A 22,017-nucleotide genomic window follows, 5' to 3' on the forward strand; every position below is an offset into this window, starting at 1 on the left:
GATAGGGGAATCCTAGTGGGCTACAGTCCATGGGGTCATAAGAGTTGGACGCGACTGAACACATTCTGCGTGCAGAACACTGTACTAAGCACTTTAAATATAATTCAGTGTCTCGGGTAATCCAAACAATAATTTTACAAGGTGAGAATTGCTATTATCACTCTAGAAATGTGAACACAGAGGCTTGAAGAAGTTAAGTAACTAGTCCCGGGACAAATAGCAAAAAGTCATGTGCCTGCAATTGGAACCCACATCTCTGATTTTGGACATATTGCCAATTTTGCAAAGCTTGTCCTTTCCCTTTGAGAACCATAGGAACAATTGTATTTTCAGGTGAAAAGTACCAGCGTGTCAAACAAATGACCTTTGCATTTTATCTGCCAAGGTCACTTCTGTGTTCCCCACTCCTTGATGACATCCCCAGAAGAAGACATAGGAGTCAGAGCCTTTAAATTTGAGCCTTGGTAGACACAATGATCACAGATCTGCTTCTGTCCACCGTCTCATTTTCTTCTCACTGTTTATTGATCGGTGTTTGTTTAATGGGTATCTCCTAAGGAGTTACTTGGTGTGATACAAAAAATTGGGGGCCAACACTGAGACTTCAGTGGGTGTTAACTGCTAAAAAAATTAATATTCTTTTAATGAGTTGTCTGCCAAGTAAATAAATTTGCAAAAAGATGAATTTTAATATTAATAACTTATAGTTGACTCAGTTGGAAGTCAGAAATCAGACACATTAAAGAGGATTTCACTCTCCACTGAGCTGAGTTTTTCTTTATCTCCCTCAAGAAAGAGAGGTCACTAACTTTAAACATATCCAGCTAGATGTGAACTTTTGTTCATTTTTTGTCTTTTCTTTCCTTAGCGCCAGTGCTTAGGACTACTAAGTCGCTTTGGTGGCTCCGACAGACTGCGTCAGTTTAAATTTCAAGATGATAATGTGGAGGGAGATAGAGTGAGCAGGAAAGATGAGATCGAACTGGCTATGCAGCAGGTAAGAGGAGTGGCAGTTATGTAACTATTCTTTACGGTTTTTATGTTCCTGGAAATATTTGAGAAAAGTAATACATGTGGATAATTTTAAAATTGATTTGTGACTTTGTTGTAATTTTACAGATTGACCTAACTCTGTTCTCCTTGCATCTGGATTTGCACGAGATGGGGCATTTGGGGAGCTAATATTTTTGTTGCTGCTCTTCTCACTTTGTAGATTTGTGCTAATGTCATGGAATATTGCCAGTCACTCCTGTTACAGAGTTCCCCTACCTTCCAGCATGCTGTGTGTCTCTTCACGCCCAGCCTTTCAGAAACCATTAACAGAGACGGGCCCCGACAAGGTGAGCTGCTTCTTTCTTTCTGTGTTTGAGGAATTAAGTTGCAAGGATTATGAGAAGCTCTAGTTAGCTCCAGTAAGGTGCAGCTTTTTTTTTTTTTTTTTAACAAATAATGAATGGGGAATTTTAAAAACGACTTCTTTAAGAAGAAGTGATAAGGAGGTACTGTTGTCAGACCTCTGGATACAGCTGGAGATCTTGAAAGAATAGAGAAATTTAAGATTTTCTGAGAATAAATCTGGAAGAGCCATGTGGGGAGAGTATAGTTTTACATAGTGTGTGAGACCCCATAGAGTCTGGGATTGGAGACTAAGCTAGCTTGGTGAGAAGTATGAAAATATTGCAGACAGTTTATATGTTAAATCATGTTAAACTGAATTTTTAGTATCTCAACTGGATTTTGTATGATAACTCCAAATTTCCATACCATAGCACAGTAAAATTTAGATACTTAGTAGGCTCATGTAGCCTGTGATTTCCTAATGACCTAGTAGCGAAGATTAGGAATCTAAGGCAGGATTATGGATTGGTTAAAGCCGTTTTCCATGGGACACTGAAAGGCCAAAAGCCCTTTTGGATCTTGGTGGTTGTATTGTGATCGACTGGTGATTTCAAGAAACATTCTATTTGAGATTTCTGAGAATGATTTTGGGGTTTGTCTTACTGTGTTATAAATGTCCTAGGTAGTGGGATTAAGAGAATTTTATTGAAGTATTATTTAAATACAACCAAATTCACCCATCTTAGGTGGACCGTTTGAGTAATTTTTGTAATTTTATGCAGTGTGGAACTACTACCACAGCCAAAATATAGAATAATTGCCTCATCCTTTGAAGTTTCTTCTTGTCCCTTTGCATTTGATTGTTTCCTTTGACCCTTTGGTCAAGGTGTCTATTATTTTGCTTTTTCCAGAATTTCATATAAATAGAATCATACAACATGTCTTTTTTGTGTTTTGACATCTTTCATTTAGCTCAGTGTTTTTGAAATCCACTTACATGTGTGTATTACTGTTTGGTTCTTTTTACTTATGGCTAGTATTCCATATGAATTTATCTATCCACTAGTTGATAGACATTTGGGTTATTTCCAGATGTTTAGCTATTGTGAATATTGCTGCTATGAATGTTTGGATATAGATCTTAATGTGGACTTATGTTTTCATACCCCTTGATTAGATGCCTAGGAATGCAATTGCTGGCTTGTGTGATATGTTTAACTAAGTAAGATACTGCTATTCTGTTTTACAAAGTGAAAATCATTTTATATTTCTACCAGCCATGTAAAGAGTTCTAGTTGATCCACATCCTAGCCAGTGCTTGGTTTGTCAGTCTTTTTAAGTTTCAGCTGTTCTAGTGGATGTGTTGTGATATCTCATTATGGTTTTAATTTGCATTTCCTTGATGACAAGTGATGAGCCTGTGTCCAGGTCTAGTACCATTTGCTGAAAAGATTTATCTTTTGGTTTGATTACTTTGGTACATGTTGTCAGAAATCAACTGATCACATAAATTTGGATTTATTTTTCTTCAGACTTTTTTAAGGACTAATAAGCATTTTCTTCCCTGCCAATTCTAGACATACAAATGGGTAGGTATTTAGTAGGTTCTAGAATAGTTACAGAGAGACAGTTTAACTTAGTGGTTAACCTAGGGTTAAGAGCACAGTCTGATGATGAACTGCCTGGATATGAATCCCAGTTCTACAGGTGACTTAAGAAAAATGACTTAGCTCTTTGTGACTCAGTTTCTTTGTCTATAAAGTAGAAGTAATAACAAGGTCTCCTCTAATGAATTATTGTAAGGATTAAATGTGTTAATAAGTATAACGTGCTTTCGAATAGTGCCTGACAGCACAACATCAGTGTTAGCTATTATTATCTTTATTATTGCTCTTATATTGTTGTTATCCTCTAGTATATTTACTGTTCCTTGTGATCAAGGGACACTTGCTGTAGCACTTCTATTTCCTTGACCTCGTTCTCTTTCCCACAGAATCTATTTCTGTAATTAAATATCTCATGAGCCATCCTCATCAGATGTCTAAGTCCGGTGCCTCTGAATATTTTCTAGACTGGAGCAAATTATTGTATAAGAATTCCTGAAGAAATCTGAATTACTCTCAGCATTAGACCATTGTATTTGTGGCTAGTTTCCTACCAAGTTGTGGAGAAGGAAATGGCAACCCACTCCAGTATTCTTGCCTGGAAAATCCCATGGACTGAGAATCCTGGTAGGCTACAGTCCATGGGGTCGCAAAGAGTCGGACACGACTGAGCGACTTCACTTCACTTCACTTCATTTCTTACCAAGTTGAGGTCTCACAAATGTTATCCAGGGACTGGCATAGCTAATTTCACTAAGAGAAGGCTTTCTGTGATGACCTGTGTCATAAAGATTGTCACATCCTCACTGAAGACTGGTAAAGGAGACCTGGCAAATCAGATGAGTCTAGGCAAAATCCATTGACAAAGGAGTCTTCTTTTTCCCCTCCATGTGAAGGTCTGTTAGATCCGACTTTGGAGCAAAGTTCAGGGAGATGGCAGTGAAGGAAGCAAGTGTAGATCTCTCTCCCTCAGTATTCATGGCAGTTGGGGCCATTAAACAAAGTTTGTCTTCAAATTAAACTTGAAATTACTAAGGTGTTTCTCAAAGAAATCCCTTCGTTGCAAGAGGAAATTGCATTATTTGCACCACACAGACCATGTCTAGAATAATGATGTTGCTGCTCTCTAGTTGTACTTCCCTTTACATACAGCGTTTCCAGCATCACATTGTTCCTTTCTACCTTCATCAGAAAGTGGTCACGTAAAAGGCAGATCATTTTGTTTTGCTAGCCAAATGGAACTATTGTGGTGGAAGACTTAAGCTTTAAAAATTCTGTTATCTGTTTTTTAGCTATGTGTTAGTATTCTACTTGTCTGTTTGGAAGAATGATTTTGAGCTGGCAACTCAGCAACCAGAAAGATGCAGATTGGAAATGAATCCATATAAGTAAAGCCTTAGGGTGAGGCAGGACTTATTCACCTGGGGGTCAGGAAACTGTAAGCTATATCTGTGCATACGGGGTGGTGGGTGGTAGAGAGATGGGTGTATAGGCTTATAGCTTCCATTGAATTCTCAAAGAGGTCTTCACCCAGTAAAGGATAAGCTTTCTCAGTGTCCATCAGCCAGACTGACTTATTGTCTCAAGGCTCTATCCTTAATGTACCTACCTCATTACAGTAGCTCCTAACCACGCCTTTGAACTGTTCAGTTCAGTTCATTTCAGTCACTTGAACTGTTAGTGGTGTTTAAAAGTAGTCCTGGATTGTTTTTAATAATAGTTTACATGCCTTTAAATTCCTGGGCTTTCCTTTTTTAAAAAAAAAAACAGGTCATTTGAAATTCATATAAAATGGCTGTAGGTAGAACATTGGTTTTTTTTTTTAATCAACTCCATTAGATACCCAAGCTCCAGTGGTTCCATACTGGCACCTGCCTGGTTTGGGCATTATCGTCTACCTGCTGAGACAGAGCGCTAATGATTTCTTCAGCTATTATGACAGTCATCGACGGAGTGTCAACAAGCTACAGAACGTCGAGCAGCTTCCCCCAGATGAGATAAAAGAGGTATGAATCTTATAATGGGCAATGGAGACTTCTGAGAAGCCATTGGTTTTCCTGATAAGGCAGGGGACCAGTGTCAGGCTGGTAAGTAAAGATAATGCATGCAGTGAGATGAAAGGAACTCCAGTGACTCTTTGTGGTGGCTTGAAGAAGAGTCCCTCACCTAAGTACCACACTTCATAAGTGTGGAAACTTGACTGAGTGACCAAAAGTTGTACCTGTTCAAGAAAACCACCTGCTTTTTTCAGTAGAAAAGCAACTGGCCTTTGAATAAAGAATTTGATAATTTATACTGTAAACATCTGTGCTGAGAAACTTAGGTTTCTATTGCAGATGCTTTTTCAGTTAGAAGTGATTTCCTTAGGTAAGATGTCTCTGTCCCTCCAACACCTTCAGTATCTGTTAAGTGAATTTTTTTTTTTTTTAAGTTATTTATTTTATTTGGCTGCACTGGGTCTTAGTTATGGCATGTGGGGTCTAGTTCCTTGACCAGGGATTGAACCCGGGCCCCCTGCATTGGGAGCGCAGATTCTTAGCCATTGGACCACCAAGGAAGTCCCCTGTTAAGTGAATTTTTTAGACAAATGGGATGACCTGTCAGACTTGACCACCTTCTCTCAATGACCCAGAACCATTCCCCGACACTTACTGTAACTGAAGAGGCTGGGTTACTGGGCTTGCTCCCTAAGCAGCCCGCCTTCCTTTCCATTTGGCACAGCTGAATTGTAAAACGTCTTGTGGCCAGTGCTGAAGCCTCCTGGCGTCCTGTGTGGCGGCCTGGTTGTTGAGCCATTCTGCCATTCCTGGTTCACACCAGGCTTCTGAATTATAGCATGTCACCGTCAAGACTAGTCAGAGCCCACTCCACTCCCTCCTTGCATCCTTTTGATAACTCTAGGGAGCATGTATTGAGAGTTCATGATGTGCCCAGCCCTGAGCTCCAGGCGCCACCTGAATACATAAGGCAGATACTGTTGCTCCTCCTCTTTCTGAGATGTGGAAACAGAGGCACTGGAAGAGGGTATAGTTTACCCAAAGCCAGCAAGTACAGGCAGGGGCAGGCGTTACTGAGTGGGCTCAGGTGATCCCTGAGGTTGAGTGGTGTGCACCCGGCAGCCCTTGCCCTTGGCGTGTGGCTCACGGGTGACGCTGGCACTCGCAGGAGGAGCTGCAGTGTCTCACCAGAGCACGTGGCACTTCCCCAGCCCACCGCGGCACGCCTGCTGCCACACCCAGGGTCTGCAGGTTAAATCGACCCGATGTGCGTGCAGGCATGCCACATGGGGGAGGGGCCAGGGGAGTTTCTGGTTTATGATCCTACATTTGTTAGGCTCTACAAGTCTTATTTGTGTTTTCTTCAGAAGATACCTGACGGCTGTTACAGATATTCTCCACTGAAAATGCACCATTTTGTTTCGTTTTGTTTTGTCTTAATTTGACAGGAAATTCAGGGTTGGTTGGCCCATCAACAGATTGGAAATGTGTATTTGAGGGATTGGACTTTTTCAAAAAGCCACAGATGAACATTCATTTATGAATTCAACTGCTGCTTTGGCTCTTGTTTTTTAAATTACTAGCTTCCTAACTAGATGCTAAACTCTTGTCTGCAAGGATGTTTAAATTCACTTGAATGTTTTTCACAATACTTATCACAAATGACTGCTTATAGTAGATTTTCATTACATTTTTGTTACAATATATGTCATTCTTAATGCTGTGTTTTTTTTTTTTAGTTATGTCAGTCCGTGATGCCTGCTGGTGTTGATAAAATCTCCACTGCCCAGAAATATGTTCTAGCAAGACGGCGTTTGGTGAAGCTGATCAACAATCGAGCTAAACTGCTTTCCCTTTGTTCTTGTATCCTTAATGCAGTCATCGAGACTGCAGGGTGCTTGAAGGGTGACCTCTAAGGGAATCTTCAAATGCAGGAACTCTTATTCTCACATTATTTGGGTATCAGAACCAAATGGAAAGGGGCATGATTATCATTATTTTTTTCTAGGTAAATGCCTGACATATTTCTAATGGAAAATTTTTTCTTACTCTTTCCAGTAACTAGTAATCCTCATAATATATGCAGATACTTTGTGTCCACACAGGAGGTCAGGACTCTGAAGGCTCTGCTAGCTCTGCCCCAGGGTCTGACCTCCTTCCTCTCAGCACAGCGTGCTGCTTTCTGGAGAGACCTTACAACCAGCTTGTTAGACTGAAGCTGTGGGTGTATCACTGAGTGGTGCAGTCTCAGAAACTGGTTTGTGAAACTGTGTGATGAGATTGTTTTCCTTGAATCTGGCCTCTCCCCTGCAGTCATCATAGAGACCTGCCTGTTTATTCTCTGGCGCCATCTGGAGTACTACTTGTTACACTGCACACCCACCGACTCTCAGGATTCCTTATTTGCCTCCAGGTCCTTATTTAAAAGCAGAAGGCTACAAGGTAAACTTTATTCTGAAAATTAATGAACCAAGGATGCCTGCAGATTTTAGCACCTTGAAAACCTAGTTACATTTAACTGACTTTTGACTGTTCTGGTTACAGAGCATGGACTAGGTAACTAAGTAACTACTTAATTACTAGGCATAGCTAGTTTTCCTATTTCCCTTCTGTCCATAGGAGATTGTGCGGAGCACAAGAGCATCTTAGAGGCTGTCTTCAGCTGCTCCTCAGCTTCTTGCAGTTAATGGCTGATGCAGGTCCAGAGTCCTCTGGTCCAGAGGAGTGGAAATGGGTCAGCCTTGGCCACGCTACTCATTGCTAAAGGGATCTTTTGTGACTGATGAGCATGTACTGGATCCCTTATGTGGCAGGAAACAGAAGGAAAGCTTGAGAACCCTGGCCTGGAACATCAAAATGCTTCCTAGGGGCTTCCATTTACTGAAAGCTAAGAGAGTCCTCAGCTTTGACCCATGCCTGGTCACAGATGCTGTGGTTCATTGTCATTGGGTTCTTCTCTTTTGTGGAGGAGACACCTGCAAACCTAGTTTGACTGTGTCTTTTATCTCTAGATTCCTTTGCTTCGGAAAGCAATCTGGATTTTAGAAGTGGGTTAACTACAGTGAGCCAGCATGATATAGACCAGGTAACGTTCTGTTCTCATACTCTTGTTCTTGTTTTGCAAGTACAAAGGGAAAGCCTGGTACGTGAGTAAGATGATAGTTTTCACAGCTGCATGCAAAGACCTGATTTGAATTCTGGGATAGCAACCTAATAGCTGTGTGACTCAAAGCAACTTACTTAGCCTCTGAGCCTTCATTTCCTCAGCTCAGAAATGGAAGTGATAATTCAACCTTGAAGTGTTTTGTCAGAATTAAATGAGGCCTTCATGTGTGAGACGCCAGGGTAGTGCCTAGAAAGTAGTAAGAGTTCAGTAATTAATATGCGTTATGGTCTGGAAACTCCATATACCAACAGTTACTGCAATTTAAAGCAAATTTAAAACTGTATGTACTTATACAAGAAGGAAAAACGTTATTATCATACCAGTAAACTTCAGGGTGGAAAATGTGAATGTTTAGTTAATTTGGCATCTGAGAAAGGATCACATTACAAAAATTCAAAGGTATTTTAAATAGGAAGACAAAGAATAAAAGAAATATTTGAGACTACTTAATCATGAAATGTCACACGTGTTACTTCTAGCTTCAGGCTGATGCTATCAGCGCTTTTGGAGAATCACTGCAGAAGAAACTTCTGGACATTGAAGGATTGTATTCAAAAGTGCGATCTCGCTATAGTTTCATACAAGCTCTCGTCAGACGCATCCGAGGCCTGCTGAGGATATCACGGAACTGAGAGCCTATGCTTATACTCTTCTGAGGAAGAGACAAATTGGGGAAAACTGTCTCCTTTTTATAGTTTCCTTCTAAATTATGAACAGAAGATATTTTGCTATTTCTTTCTTTATATATGGACTTCTTTTCTGTAAACTTCTTTGCCTGGTGCCATGCTCACTAGTTTAAAAAAAAAAAAACTTTTTAAAAAAAAACAAACATGTGGTCAGTCTCTTGAAATTTTATCTAGAAAATGGTCAGCATTATCAGGAATTATCAGGAATTCAGCAATTCAAGAATCCTTCTACAGTGCTGGTTTTTCCCCAGGGGTATTATTCTGAATGCCAAATTAAAGGCATAGTCTGAAAAACTCCTATTTTTCCTTCCTTTGTAGCCATATAACATGTTTTATGATAATGCTTTTTTAATAGAAAAGTATATTCAATACCCTGTGTTACAGGAATGTCTCAAAGTCAAGGCATCCCTTTACTAAAAGTATTTTTTTCTTTCCTGCATGTAAATGATGAAATAATCACTTGCATTTATTCCCTAAAATAATTATGAAATTTTTCAAATTAATCATCTGCCTGTATTTTACACATAGTTAATAGGGTGACTGCTGTTAGCACTCTTACTTCTTGCCTGGTAGTATTTATGTGCATGTGACTACATCATCTGAAAGTCCATTTGCTGCTTTCCAGTTACCAATTATTTCAGCCTGGTATATAGAAGAGACTGCTGAGAGGGGAAAGAGTCTTGACCCTCAAGTAGTGGCAGAAAATTAATACTTAATTCTATAATTTTTCTTCTTAATAAAATGTCCATGACATTTTAGGCATTTATAAAGACTTAGTCATTGTTATATTTTGAAATTAATCTACTGCCTAACACTGACAAACATCAATCTTTCACTGCAAAGCATCCTGTTAATAAGGAGCATTCTTGGAGGGATGTGGATGAGTAAGTAACTGGTCCAAGACATAGTAAGCCTGGCTGCTGCTGCTGCTGCTAAGTCACTTCAGTCGTGTCCGACTCTTTGCGACCCCATAGACGGCAGCCCAGCAGGTTCCTCTGTCCCTGGGATTCTCCAGGCAAGAACACTGGAGTGGGTTGCTATTTCCTTCCCAGTGCTAAGTCGCTTCAGTTGTGTCTGACTCTGTGAACCTATGGATAGCAGCCCAGCAGGCTGCTTTGTCCACAGGATTCTCTAGGCAAGAATACTGGAGTGGGTTGCTATTTCCTTCTCCAGTAAGCCTGACTGTTGCTCCACTAATCAGGCATATGGTAAGCTTTATCATGTGGAACACAGACATGAACACAGAAAGATCAGGAAAGAGCCTGAGTCACAGAATCAAAGCATTTTGTAAACCTCTGATGTGTGAAGCCTTCCACAGGACAGAGAGCTAGTTTGGGATAGTTAAGATTTGGGATTTACTGAGCTTCATTATTTTGTTTTGCCACCATTTCTTCCAAAATTAACAGCAGAATGGGGATCAGAAGTTGGGGCAGTTGAGAAGTGCATGGAAAAGAGAAGCTGGAAGAACTGCAGCTGCACTGTATATTGCTTTAAAGGCTGACGAGAAATGCTGTTTGTGTAATAAATATAACAGGGAGAGGCTAACACTTAGGGCACACGCCTGACTCAGCATTGTTCCCTGGGACACCGGGAGAGAGGCTGGTGGATGTTGCATGTGCTCTTCAGCAAAGCAAAGGAGATTGAAAAAGATTTTAGATTTTTTTTTTTTTTTTTTTAAGCATTTAGAGCGTAGATCATCTATTCCTCAATACTTTTTTGGAGCATAGATCATCTGTTCTCCAATTCTTTACCAGCTGAGCCACAAGGGAAGCCCAAGAATACTGGAGTGGGTAGCCTATCCCTTCTCCAGGGGATCTTTACTACAGGAATTGAACTGGGTTCTCCTGCATTGCAGGCAGATTCTTTACCAACTGAGCTATCAGGGAAGCCCATTCCTCAACAATACTAAATAAATATAGGATCTTAATGTGTTGCTGTTACTGAGTTAGTTTGCTGGAATTAGAAAATCAAAAAGAGGTGAGTACGTTCTTGCTAGTTATTAGGGTTTTAGTTTTGATAAACTGGTTGTTGTTTAGTCAGTAAGTTGTGTTTGACTTTTCCAGACCCCATGGACTGTAGCCTGCCAGGCTCCTCTGTCCATGGGATTTCCCAGGCAAGAATACTGGAGTGGGTTGTCATTTCTTCCCCACACAGGGATCAAACTCGAGACTCTTGTATTGGTAGGCAGGTTCTTTATCACTAGCGCCACTTGGGAAGCCCCAGTGGAGTATGTCGCAAAAGCTCCACAGGTTATTCTGCTTTGCCTGTGTGGATGGGAACCAGGACCTCCTGTGGTCCTTCTAGGTCAGGGAGTTCAAAGACTGGTCTTTGGGATGCCGGTAATCATACAGACTACTAGGCCCCGACCCAAGTTTATAGGAGCGGTACTTGAGCACTGGGCTCTAAAATCTGAATGTTCAAAGCTTCCAGCCTGGCTTGGGCCTTGGGACTTGCTCCTACTGTTCCCCGCGCGCTCTCGCCAGACAGGCAGTTCAGGAGGTGATCCCCAGGCGCTCCACTAGGGGGCGCAAGGAACAGCTTCCGGGTGAAGCAAGGCGGGAGAGGCGGAGCGGGGCGTGAACCGGAAGTCTGCCGCGGGCACCGCCCATCGCGCTGGGGGAGGTAGGTCCCGACGGCCCTGGGAGCTGCAGCCGCCTTTCGCGCCCTGCTTGCCGAAACTATGCTCCAGTTCTTGGTGAGTGGAGCTGCCGAGGAGCGAGCCGGAGCTTGGCCCAGGGCTCTCGGGGGCTCCAGACGCCCCCACCCCGACCTCGTGCCGGTCTGGGGGGGCCTGGGCGTGGGTCCCGCAAACCCCGGCGCCTAGCTCGTCGCCTTTCCGGGTGGGCTGTGGGGGTTTTTGTTCTGCCTCACTCATCCTTTCACTAGCGTTTTTCTGACGCCGTAACTTTTGAGGTGTCAGAGCATAGGTGTTTTTTCAAATCTGTTGTGTGATGGGCCACGCGTGCTTTGTAAAGTGCGTCCCTAGTGTTCAGGCTCCTTAATGACTTTTCGGCCCTCCCGCCCCCGACTTAAACACGTACCCCGTCTGCCGCTTGGAACCCTGCTGGTTGCCATCTTTGAGAACACAGGAAGGCCAGTGATAAACACGAAATTCGTGAGCCGCCGGAGTTAGAGACCGAGGGAGCCCTCCTCAGACCTTTTATAGCTTCCAGACTGAGGACGGCTAGTTGCTGACATACGTGAGTCAGGCCGCGGTGAACAAGTAATTTTTCCAGAATGCTCATTCTGGGAGAAAATGAGTGTTACCATGAGTAAGCAAATTATTTCTCATGGCTCTCCTTAAGTTAGAAACAGGTTTTCTGGCAAAGATTGCCTTGTTGAAGGTTTCAGGAGGACTTGCCAACTTTCAGCGTGAAAGTCTTTCTTCTCAGGCTTTTGTGCTTTCAAAACTTGATTCTTAAATTCTGAGTGATAAGAGGCGAGTATTCTGAAAACCTTCCAGGTGGCCCATGGAAACTGAGTACTCTTGGGACGAGATACTTTCCCAAATGTTACTTTCTTTTTTTCCCCTCCAGCATGCTGAAACGAGATGCTGTCCTTCTGTTTTATTTCCAAGTTTGGGGTAATTAAAAAAAACTTTTTTTCAATTTTTATTGGAGAATAATTACAATGTTGTGTTTGTTCCAAACGTTATATTCTTTATCAAAGAGATTAAAGAAGAAAAAGTGTCCCTCTGTCGTTTTTGAGATGGTAGTTGATTTTTCAGTCTTATAGACGAAAAGAGGGTATCCCTGACAGTAAACTGCCTAAATTACTGCCTTATAGTTGTAGGAAGCACTCAGGTTAAAAACAGTATGGGCCCCAAAGTGTAAGATGATGTCATTGAGTCTCCTACTTCAGCTGTAGCTCATTGGTAACTGGGAGGACATGGATTCAGAAGGGTGGTGCTGGAACAGGTTTGGAAAGTGATGGAATAAGTCACAAGTAAATATCTTGGAGGGTTCATTGCCACCACCCATTTTGGAACCCTCCAAGATGTTTCCTGCAGTTGTCATTTTCTGGAACACCATTTGAGAACCACCGCACCTGATCGTGTTGCTTATATTAATATATTTTTTTCATTGCTCATTTCTCTTTGGATTACAGTATTTGTGCATTATCCATTCCTTACGTGTCGAAACTTGTTCCTGTGGTCCTGGCGCCTCTTTCTGCCTTGATTTTACTGCAGTGGCCTCCTCACTTGTAGCATGGTGTAGCCACAGTGTGATTTAAGGAAACTTTCAAAGCTTTTCAAGGGAAACCTGATATGATGGGCTCTGCTGGTGGTTTGTGTGTGCTGCCTTATGCACTTTCATGGGGTAATGTGTTGGTTCTCTTCTGTCTCACAGGAGTGGCCTCTGTTACTCTTATTCACCTCCTCTTTAATCTGTCCTCCCTCAGCTTTTGGATCCTGCATCTCAGTGCTTTTCAATATTCTTACACAGTGGAACACGCTGGGACTTGTTTTTTTGGAAGAAGCTGCACAGAGTACAGGTGACAAGCCCTGGGTCCTGGCTGCTCCAGGGGCCGAGAGGAGCAGTATCTCGGTGCACCAGTTGGGAAATTGCCTTATCTAATCTCCCCGGTTTGTACTGGCTGCTGTTCCCTTCTTTTGGTTTCTGACTGTTTCTCAGGGCTCAGACCTTGACTGTCTCTATTTCAACACCCTTAGGGGACGTGTTCCTTGTCATGCTGTTGTCTTCACCTCCGTTGACAGCTTCCAAAACTACCTTGAGTCCTTTTTTCTGAGTTCAGTTCCCCATCATCAGCTGCCTCCTGAACATCTCTTGTCCAACCCTCTATCTTAGACCCAACATGTGGGGGACCTGTTACCTCTTTCCCTTCCCACCCCGCACTCCACACCTAACTTCTTTCTCCCCTAGCCCTGGCTTTCATTAACTTGAAATATTGACATAATCTTGACTTAGTTCTCTCCTTCATTCTTCATATCATTTACTTGCTGTGTCTGGCACATTTACGTGCTGTATGTTTTTGGGCAAGTTACTTAACTGCTCTGTGCCTCAGTTTCCCCAACATAGAGTGGACAGTAATAGTACCTTTAACAGGGTTGTGAAGACCATGAATTAATTACTGAAAAGGAGTTAAAATGCTGCCTTGCGCATAGTAAGCACTCAGTAAGAGTTGGTATTGCTTTAAGCCATCAAGTCTTCATTACTTAACCTTAGGACAGGTTCTGTCTTTGTGTTTCCATTGCCAAGTTTGTAGAGCAGGTCTTCTTCCTTCCATCCTTGGACTGGCTGCACTAGCCTAGTAGGTATGAATTAGAAAAGTTATTTTAGATTCTCTAATTGAACATGATGGTGCTTAAGTCTCTGCTTCTGAGGAGGCATTCAGTTCATATTCAGTCACCTCCAGTTACAGCAGGACCTGTTTCCTCAGGTCCTCTTTCACTTTTGGTCAATGTCTTCTTACCTGGTTCTACTCTTTGATGTTAAAAAGCAGTTCTAGTTCACGTGACGATCTTTTACGGTTTCTGAGCATTACCTTGGTACCACTCTCTAACTCCCTGCTCCCGCCAGTCTTGTCTTCAGGCTACCCATCTCTTCTTCTTCCACTCATTCTTCATGGTAATCCTTCTCTGAATATTCTAGTTTTTGAATGTTTTTTTTTTTAAACATAGCACTCCCAATATAATCTGATCGGCTGTAGAATAGCAAGGCTGTTGTCTCTGGTTCGTTGTGTTTCCCTTGACACCCTTGGTTCTGTCCTGTCTTGCAGCTGCCAGAGTAGTCACCCAGGAGGATCTGTCTTATTCACATGCTCAGAATCTGTGGGTGCTCCCCATGTCCTTCCCCATCAAGTCATAACCACTTGCACTGGATTTTCAAGGTTTCCTTTCCCACTGCCCTTCAACATGTATCCTCTGACGTGGTTTGCTGGGCTAATCTCACTGGTCCACCCCAGGGTATGGACCTTCCTGCTGTCACATCGTCCCACTTCCCCTTTGTCCTCCTTTTTGCCTTCGCAGCTCCACTTAGTGGCCCATCTCCCACCTTTTCCCACAAGCCATCCTGATGACTTTACTCTTGAAAGCTTTACATTGTTGTGATCCATCTTCCCATTTATTTAGGGTCTTTCATCAGAGTTGTTTTTTTTTTTTTTTTTAGTTTTCTTATTGATAGTCTTGCTTTTTCCAGGTACTTTTTAGTTCTGCCTAGTATTTTTTTTTTCCTTCACTTTTACTGTGTTTAGTCTTACCTAGTATGCCTGGGTGCTTTTTAGTTTCGTTTTTGGTTAACGTGACACCCTTTTTATCGTTACATTATAACTGAGCAGAGGGCTTGTGTGCCTGCTCTGGAGAAAAGTAAACTGTGACAGCAGTGTTCGCTGCAAAGTCAGGATTGTATCGCAAGGCGCCAAGCAAGGGAGTGGGAGACACGGCTCAGATCTGCTCCAGCTTGGTCTTTGAGGTTGGGGTTTTTAGAAGGGGAAGAACAAAGAAGCTAGGTCATTGTCTTGTGATGTTTCTGTGACCTTTCTTAGTTGTAGTTTTGGAGTCAGGGTTGTTCTGGTTTCCAGTTCTGTGGCCTGTGACTCAGGAGTCTGTTAGCTCATCTTATCCTGGAGAAGGAACCTGAGTTTGTATATTAGTGATGTTATGCACAACAGCAATTTTCATACATTAATGATGTTATTGACAGTAGCACATTTAGTACATTACTTATACTATTTAAAAAATTTTTAGTGAAGTGTAGTTGATTTATAATGTGTTGATTTCTGCTGTCCAGCAAAGTGATTCAACCACACATGTGCACATAAACATCCTTTTTCGTACTCTTTTCCACATGGTTTATCACAGGGTACTGACTAGTTCCCTGTGCTGTACAGTAGGACCTTGTTTTTTTAATGATAGCATTAGCAACAACTTTAGTCATCTGACACTGGTTGATTAGTGTTCATTTAGCACAGGGTTGAGGTCAGAAGGAACAAGAAAACGGAATGAAGTTTTTGTTTGTTTTTTGTAGTGAAACAAGTCACGTGTTGATTAGGAGGAAAAAGAGTACAGTATGTGTGGATAGACACATGGGCAGTCTCAGAGCGAGAGTCTTGAGTTGCCAGGAATGAAGTTTTGGATCAAGAGCTTGGTTAATCATAAACTAGGCAAGGGTACTTAGTTTTAGGATGAGTCAGTTTCACCATTGTCGAGTTAGTTGTTGCTGATGTATAGAAATGCTAACGATTCTGGTATATTGATTATGTATCTAGCATCCTTGTCTACCTTTTAGCTCCAGTAGTTTGTAGATTCACTTCGGAGAAGGCAGTACCATGAAGGCACTCATATCTCCAGGGAAGACAAAAATCACAGTTCTGTGTTCTTTTCCAGTTCTTCTTTCCCGCTCTCCTGTTCTCACTCTCAAGTCAGGACTTGCAGTAGAAGTAGAGTGAATATCCCAGTTATGTTTCTGCTTTGAGTGGAAATGCTTCTCAGGTTTTAGTAGGATGTTTGTGTTTCTGATATTTTCTAACAGATTCATGGAACTCTCTTGATAGCTCAGTTGGTAAAGAATCCACCTATAATGCAGGAGACCCTGGTTCTATTCCTGGGTCGGGAAGATCCACTGGAGAAGGGATAGGCTACCCACTCCAGTGTTCTTGGGCTTCCCTTGTGGTTCAGCTGGTAAAGAATCCTCTTGCAATGTGGGAGACCTAGGTTCAATCCCTGGGTTGGGAAGACCCCCTCGAGAAGGGAAAGGCTACCCACTCCAATATTCTGGCCTGGAGAATTCCATGGACTCTGTTGTACATGGGGTCGTAAAGAGTCGAACATGACTGAGCAATGCTTGCTCACTTACTCACTTCTGTTTCTTAGGAGTTTTTATTGAGATTGGCAGTAGAATTTTATTGTGCTTTTTCCCATCTAGTGATCATGACTTTTCTCCTTTTACATGTTAATATGAATTAGATTTCTAACACAAGGCACTTAAATCTATGTGGCCCATTCAGATCATTTGCTAATGTGCTGTGTTTTGTTTACTGCATCTTGATGTACAATATTTTATTTTGTCTTGTCTTTCTAGAATAGATCATAAAGTTCACAGGAAGAGGAAACATACTTCATAGTTAGATTTGCCAAGCAAATGGCACTTAGTACTTTGGGATTGATTTCATTTGTTTATAATTAGGTATTCCTTTTTTGCTTGGTTACTCCTGTCAGATATTCATAAGATACTTGAATATTTGAATCAGCTTCTTTGAAAATAGGCAGACCAGTTCTACCTGATGCCCTGCTTTTCAGAGTGTTACTGGCTAACTTCCATGAATGTCCCTGTTTAATTTACTGACTCAATTGAAGAATTAATAGGTTTTTTTTTGGTTGTTGTACTTTCTTCATTCTTTAAGGAAAATTATTGAATATAAAACCTAGCTTACACCTTAAAAATGTACTTCTATGTAGTGTTAGTAGAGGGGGATAGAATTTGAGTTTTATTATTACTGAAGCAGTTGTTAAACATATTTGATGATTATCTCTACACCAAGTGTTGAGTGTTTAAAAGACTAAGGTGCAAAAAAGGTAACTTTTTCCCCTGCTTCCTTGGAGCAAAGAGATCCTCTGACAGCTTCTATAGCTGAGACTAAGCTTGAGAAGTAAAATTATCAGTTTACTTTTTTATTAATGTAAGATAATGTATACTTTTGGTTTTCTTGTCAGTGTGTAGCTTTTTTCATCTGAGACTGTGAAACATTTTTAGGTGTCCTTTTGAATGCTAGTTATATTTGCTAAACACAATCAGATTATTTTTAGATTTTGTAAATCCTTGGCAGATATAAAGTGGTTCAGATTCTATGTTGTAACTTGTTTTGGGTGTGTACGTTTTGAAAATGTGATTTAATGGGTCTTATTTCAGACCTGTCAGGTAGTATTCGCTCTGGACTATTGCAAGTAACCATTTCCAGATAAACATTGTAGCTTTATTTGCGAGCTACGCACATAGTAATCCCCGCTGGGGCAGGCGCAGCAGCACTGAGAGGAGTCGGGCGCTCCGGGGCTGCCCCTGCTTTTTCAGACTTGGTGCTTCTCTGTGTTCATAGGTACAGTGTTGTGACTAAGCCCCTTGTGTCTATACATGAAAAAATTGACAGCATTTTCAGTAGACCGCTCATGTACAAAACAAAGCCTTAGTCTAATGGTCCTCAGTTTTTCATCTGACATTTCCATTCTTTTTAAACTTTTGTCCAATCTGGAAACCTCAAAGTTGTCTTTGATTTCCTCAGTTTTATCCCATATAGCTGATATTCTACCCATTCTTACTATTTGCTTTGGCTGGGCTGTGTTGCGTGCAGGATCTTCATCCCCCAACCAGGGATTAAACCCTTGCCCCCCAGTAGGGGGAGGGTGGAGTCCTAACCACTGGACCGCTGGGAAAGTCCCAAATCTTGCTTTATTTTTTTTTTTAATAGTTTTGAAATGTAGTTCTGAAACCATATAGTTCACTCATTTAAAGTGTAGGGTGTAGTAGTATGTCTACAGACTTGTGCAATAATCACCACTATCTAATTTTTATATCTAACCTGACCTGTCTCCTGAGAAACCTGTATGCAGGTCAAGAAGTAACAGTTAAAACCAGACATGGAGCAATGGACTGGTTCCAAATTGGGAAAGGAGTACATTAAGGCTGTATATTGTCACTCTGCTTATTTAACTTTTATGCAGGGTACATCATGCGAAATGCCAGGCTGGATCAATCACAAGCTGGAATCAAAATTGCTGGGAGAAATATCAACAACCTCAGACATGCAGGTGATACCACTAACTGCAGGAATCGAAGAGAAACTTAAAAAAGCCTCTTGATAAGAGTGAAAGAGGAGAGTGAAAAAAGCTGGCTTAAAACTCAACATTCGACAAAACCTATGATCATGGCATTCGATTCTGTCACTTCATGGCAAATAGAAGGGGAAAACATGGAAGTAGTGACAGATTTTATTTTCGTGGGCTCCACATGCAGTTAAAAGACAGTTTCTCCTTGGAAGGATATTTATGGCAAACCTGTGAAAGTTGTTCAGTTGTGTCCTACTGTTTGTGACCTCATGGTTTATACAGTCCATGGAATTCTCCAGGCCAGAATACTGGAGTGGGTAGCCTTTCCTTTCTCCAGGGGGTCTTCCCAACCCAGGGATCGAACTCAGGTCTCCTGCACTGCAGACAGATTCTTTACCAGCTGAGGCACAAGGGAAGCCCTGGCAAACCCAGAGTGTTAAAAAGCAGAAACATCACTTTGCTGACAAAGGTCTGTATATAGTCAAAGTTACGGTTTTTTCAGTAGTCATGTATGGATGTGAGAGTTAGATGTGTAAAGAAGACTGAGTGTCGAAGAATAAATGATGCTTTTGAATTGTAGTGCTGGAGAAGACTCTTGAGAACACCTTGGACAGCAAGGAGATCAAATCAGTCAATCTTAAAGGAAATCAACTCTGAATATTCATTAGAAGGACTGATGCTGAACTCCAGTACCTTGGCCACCTGATGTGAAGAGCTGACTCATTGGAAAAGACCCTGATGCTGGGAAAGATTGAAGGCAGGAGGAGAAGGGGGTGACAGGATGAGATGGTGGGATGGCATCACTGACACAACGGACATGAATTTGATCAAACTCTGGGAGATAGTGAAGGACAGGGAAACCTGGCATGCTTCATTCCATGGGGTCACAAAGAGTCAGACATGACTTAGTGATTAAACAACAACTATATTTCATTGTCTCCCAAAGAAACTCCATACCATTAGCATTCATTTCTCATTGCCCTCACACCCAACCTGGACAGTCACTCATTTTGTGTCTTTCTGGATTTGCCTGTCCTGGACTTTTCTTTTAGTGAAATCATATAATATGTGGTCTTCTCTGACTGCCTCCCGCTTGGCATAATGTTCTCAAGGTTCATCCACATTTTAGCATGGATCAGTGCTTCATTCCTTTTTATGGCGATATTGCATCGTGTGACTACACCACGTTTTGTTACTTCATTCACCAGTTGATGGACATTTGCGTTGTTTCCACCTTTTGGCTGTTATGAATACTCCTGCTGTGAACATTCATGTAGAAGTTTTTGTGTAGATACATGTTTCAGTTTTATTGCTTATATATCCTAAAGTGTAATTGGTGCATCGGATGGTAACTCTGCTCAGCTTTTGGATGATTTGCAAGACTTTTCCATAGTGGCTGCATCATGTTACATTCCCACCAGCAACGTATGTTCCTGTTTCATCACGTTGCTACCGGTGAAGAGCAGTCAGTGGTTTCCTACCGGTTTGCATGAGAACTAAAGGCGCTTGCTGGTTTTTGAAGTCCCATCAGCTAGCCCCACCCAGCTTTCCAAACTGGTATTTCTCTCCATTTTTTGTTCGATCTTCTTTTCTCATTGGGCCTATTTCTTTTATTCAGGTCATCGCATTGTCATTCCTGTCTTGTACCTTGATTCTCCAGAGTCATGTCCCTTGTCAGTTTAAATTTTAACACTTCCTTAACATCTTTAGAGCCTTTAATAACAAGTTGAGGTACACTGATCTCTTTCAGGTATGGTTTCTCAAAAGAAGCACTTCTGTATCATTCATTTTGTTACTTACTGCATGACCCAGTTCTGGTTTTCATGCATCTGTTACATTCAGGGTCCTGTGCAGGGTCCTGTCTGTCATTGTAATTGTTGTACTTACGTATAGCTTTTCTTTCTGTACATCATATAAATTCTTTAAGAAAAGAGACCATTTTGAAATCTTTTCACAGGGTTGGATGTGAAACTGATTTTTGGTATATAAGGGACTGCAATCCTTTAATCAAAACCTTTAGAGGCCAGATGTATTTGGGAGGGTGTTTTTCAGATTTCTTCTCACCCATTTGTCCTCTATGTAGCTTTGCTCATGTCACTCCTCAGTCCCCAGACTTCTGGTGTTTTACCATTTATTGTCCTCAGTATGTTTGTGAGAAGCAGTTACATATTCCTAGAGTCTCCGAATCGTTGCAGAAAGGACATAATCATGATGTATTTAGTGTTGAGCTTGGGAGGAAGGCACTCCCTTCCTTCTGCTTATCTTCTCTGCGGGGAGTGCTGGGGGTGGGGGGGACATGTAATATGGGGAGGACTGTGGCGATAGCATCCATCCATCCAGATGGACCACTGAGGAGGCCTCCAGGTCTTGACCTGGAGGAAGGTAAGCATTCCTGCCCTGTGGAGAGGCTTCTGGCTCATTCGTGACCCTCTGAACTCTGACTCCCATCTAACTTCTCAGTCACCGTTCCTCACATATAGATTTCATTTTTTTAAATCCTTTATTTATTCTGATTAAAATTTCTTAACTCTGTAAACTTGCCTATTGAGTATTCCATGAACAACATACAAATGCTTTTTACTGTCATGCATTTTCCTCCACCTTCTCTTCAAGTGCACCATTTCTCTTGCATTATGTATGTAGTTTTATAATATCCCATTGGTAGACCTAGCAGTATTTTGAAACTGGAGTTGGATGACTTGTCCAGAGACTCATGACTTGTCTAGAGACCCATGATTTTTGTTTTGTGTAAGTCAGGAGCCTCAAATTGGCATAGCACCAAGGAGGTTAAGTGTCTTGCCTGAAGGTACACAGCTAGATAGTGGTAGAAGCACAATTTCTTTTTCTTGAAATTTTTCAACCTTCTGTTCTTTCTGTTTGGTGTTAGAGCTAACATTCTTAGATGATTTTTCCCCCTCTCTTTAAGCAAATTTAATACTCTTTATGGATTTGGAAAAACTCTTACTACTTGGTTTCAACCCGTAGGCGTGGAAAAAAATCCTTTGGCTTCTCAGTGCCACGTTGACAAAAGTATTTCACAAGCTATGTTTGAATAATCAAATGTTCAGAAAATGGTCTATGTTTAGACTTGATAGTCTCTTTTTTGCATCCTACTAACAAACCCATTTAAATCATGGGTGTTTAAAGCTTAGTAAGCTTCAGGCTTAGTAAGGATCCAGCTGTGTTCTCTCTCCTATGTGCGTCTCCAACTTGAAGACAATTCCACCATGCCATATATGACCACTGGTGCTACGTGCGGTGCTTTATGTTTCTATATTAACCTCTGCTGTGTATTTATTAGGAGCAACAGTGACTAAAGAAAATGATAAAAAAATCAGTTGCAAATTCAGATTTATAAAATTAGAAGTTAGGTGTTCAGTTGGACAATTTAAATTATTGGGTGAAAGTGAGACGCTCAGTCATGTCCAGTTCTCTGTGACCCCATGAC

General features: G+C 41.5%; 1 protein-coding gene and 1 long non-coding RNA gene across 3 annotated transcripts in view; one reads left to right on the forward strand and one right to left on the reverse strand.

The window, feature by feature from the left end:
- Nucleotides 1–11,988, reverse strand: part of LOC122673773 — a 68,939-nt gene extending 56,951 nt beyond the window's left edge. Inside the window, exon 1 of the long non-coding RNA XR_006334823.1 lies at nucleotides 11,833–11,988. This is a non-coding gene — a long non-coding RNA (uncharacterized LOC122673773). The remainder of the gene's footprint in view (nucleotides 1–11,832) is intronic.
- NUP205 (nucleoporin 205) overlaps nucleotides 1–22,017 on the forward strand; it is a 97,889-nt gene that overhangs the window by 71,535 nt on the left and 4,337 nt on the right. Inside the window, exons 37-43 of one of the 2 annotated variants that reach the window (XM_043871620.1) lie at nucleotides 869–997; nucleotides 1,214–1,340; nucleotides 4,782–4,948; nucleotides 6,679–6,802; nucleotides 7,253–7,381; nucleotides 7,951–8,024; nucleotides 8,585–9,079. In XM_043871620.1, coding sequence (XP_043727555.1) covers nucleotides 869–997; nucleotides 1,214–1,340; nucleotides 4,782–4,948; nucleotides 6,679–6,802; nucleotides 7,253–7,381; nucleotides 7,951–8,024; nucleotides 8,585–8,737 — 903 coding nt within the window. In that variant the 3' untranslated portion in view covers nucleotides 8,738–9,079. Of the gene's footprint in view, nucleotides 1–868; nucleotides 998–1,213; nucleotides 1,341–4,781; nucleotides 4,949–6,678; nucleotides 6,803–7,252; nucleotides 7,382–7,950; nucleotides 8,025–8,584; nucleotides 9,080–22,017 lie in introns of those variants that run through there. The other variant, XM_043871621.1, reaches the window with a different exon arrangement.

Source organism: Cervus elaphus, chromosome 18, assembly GCF_910594005.1.
Source record: "Cervus elaphus chromosome 18, mCerEla1.1, whole genome shotgun sequence".
NCBI lineage: Eukaryota > Metazoa > Chordata > Mammalia > Artiodactyla > Cervidae > Cervus > Cervus elaphus.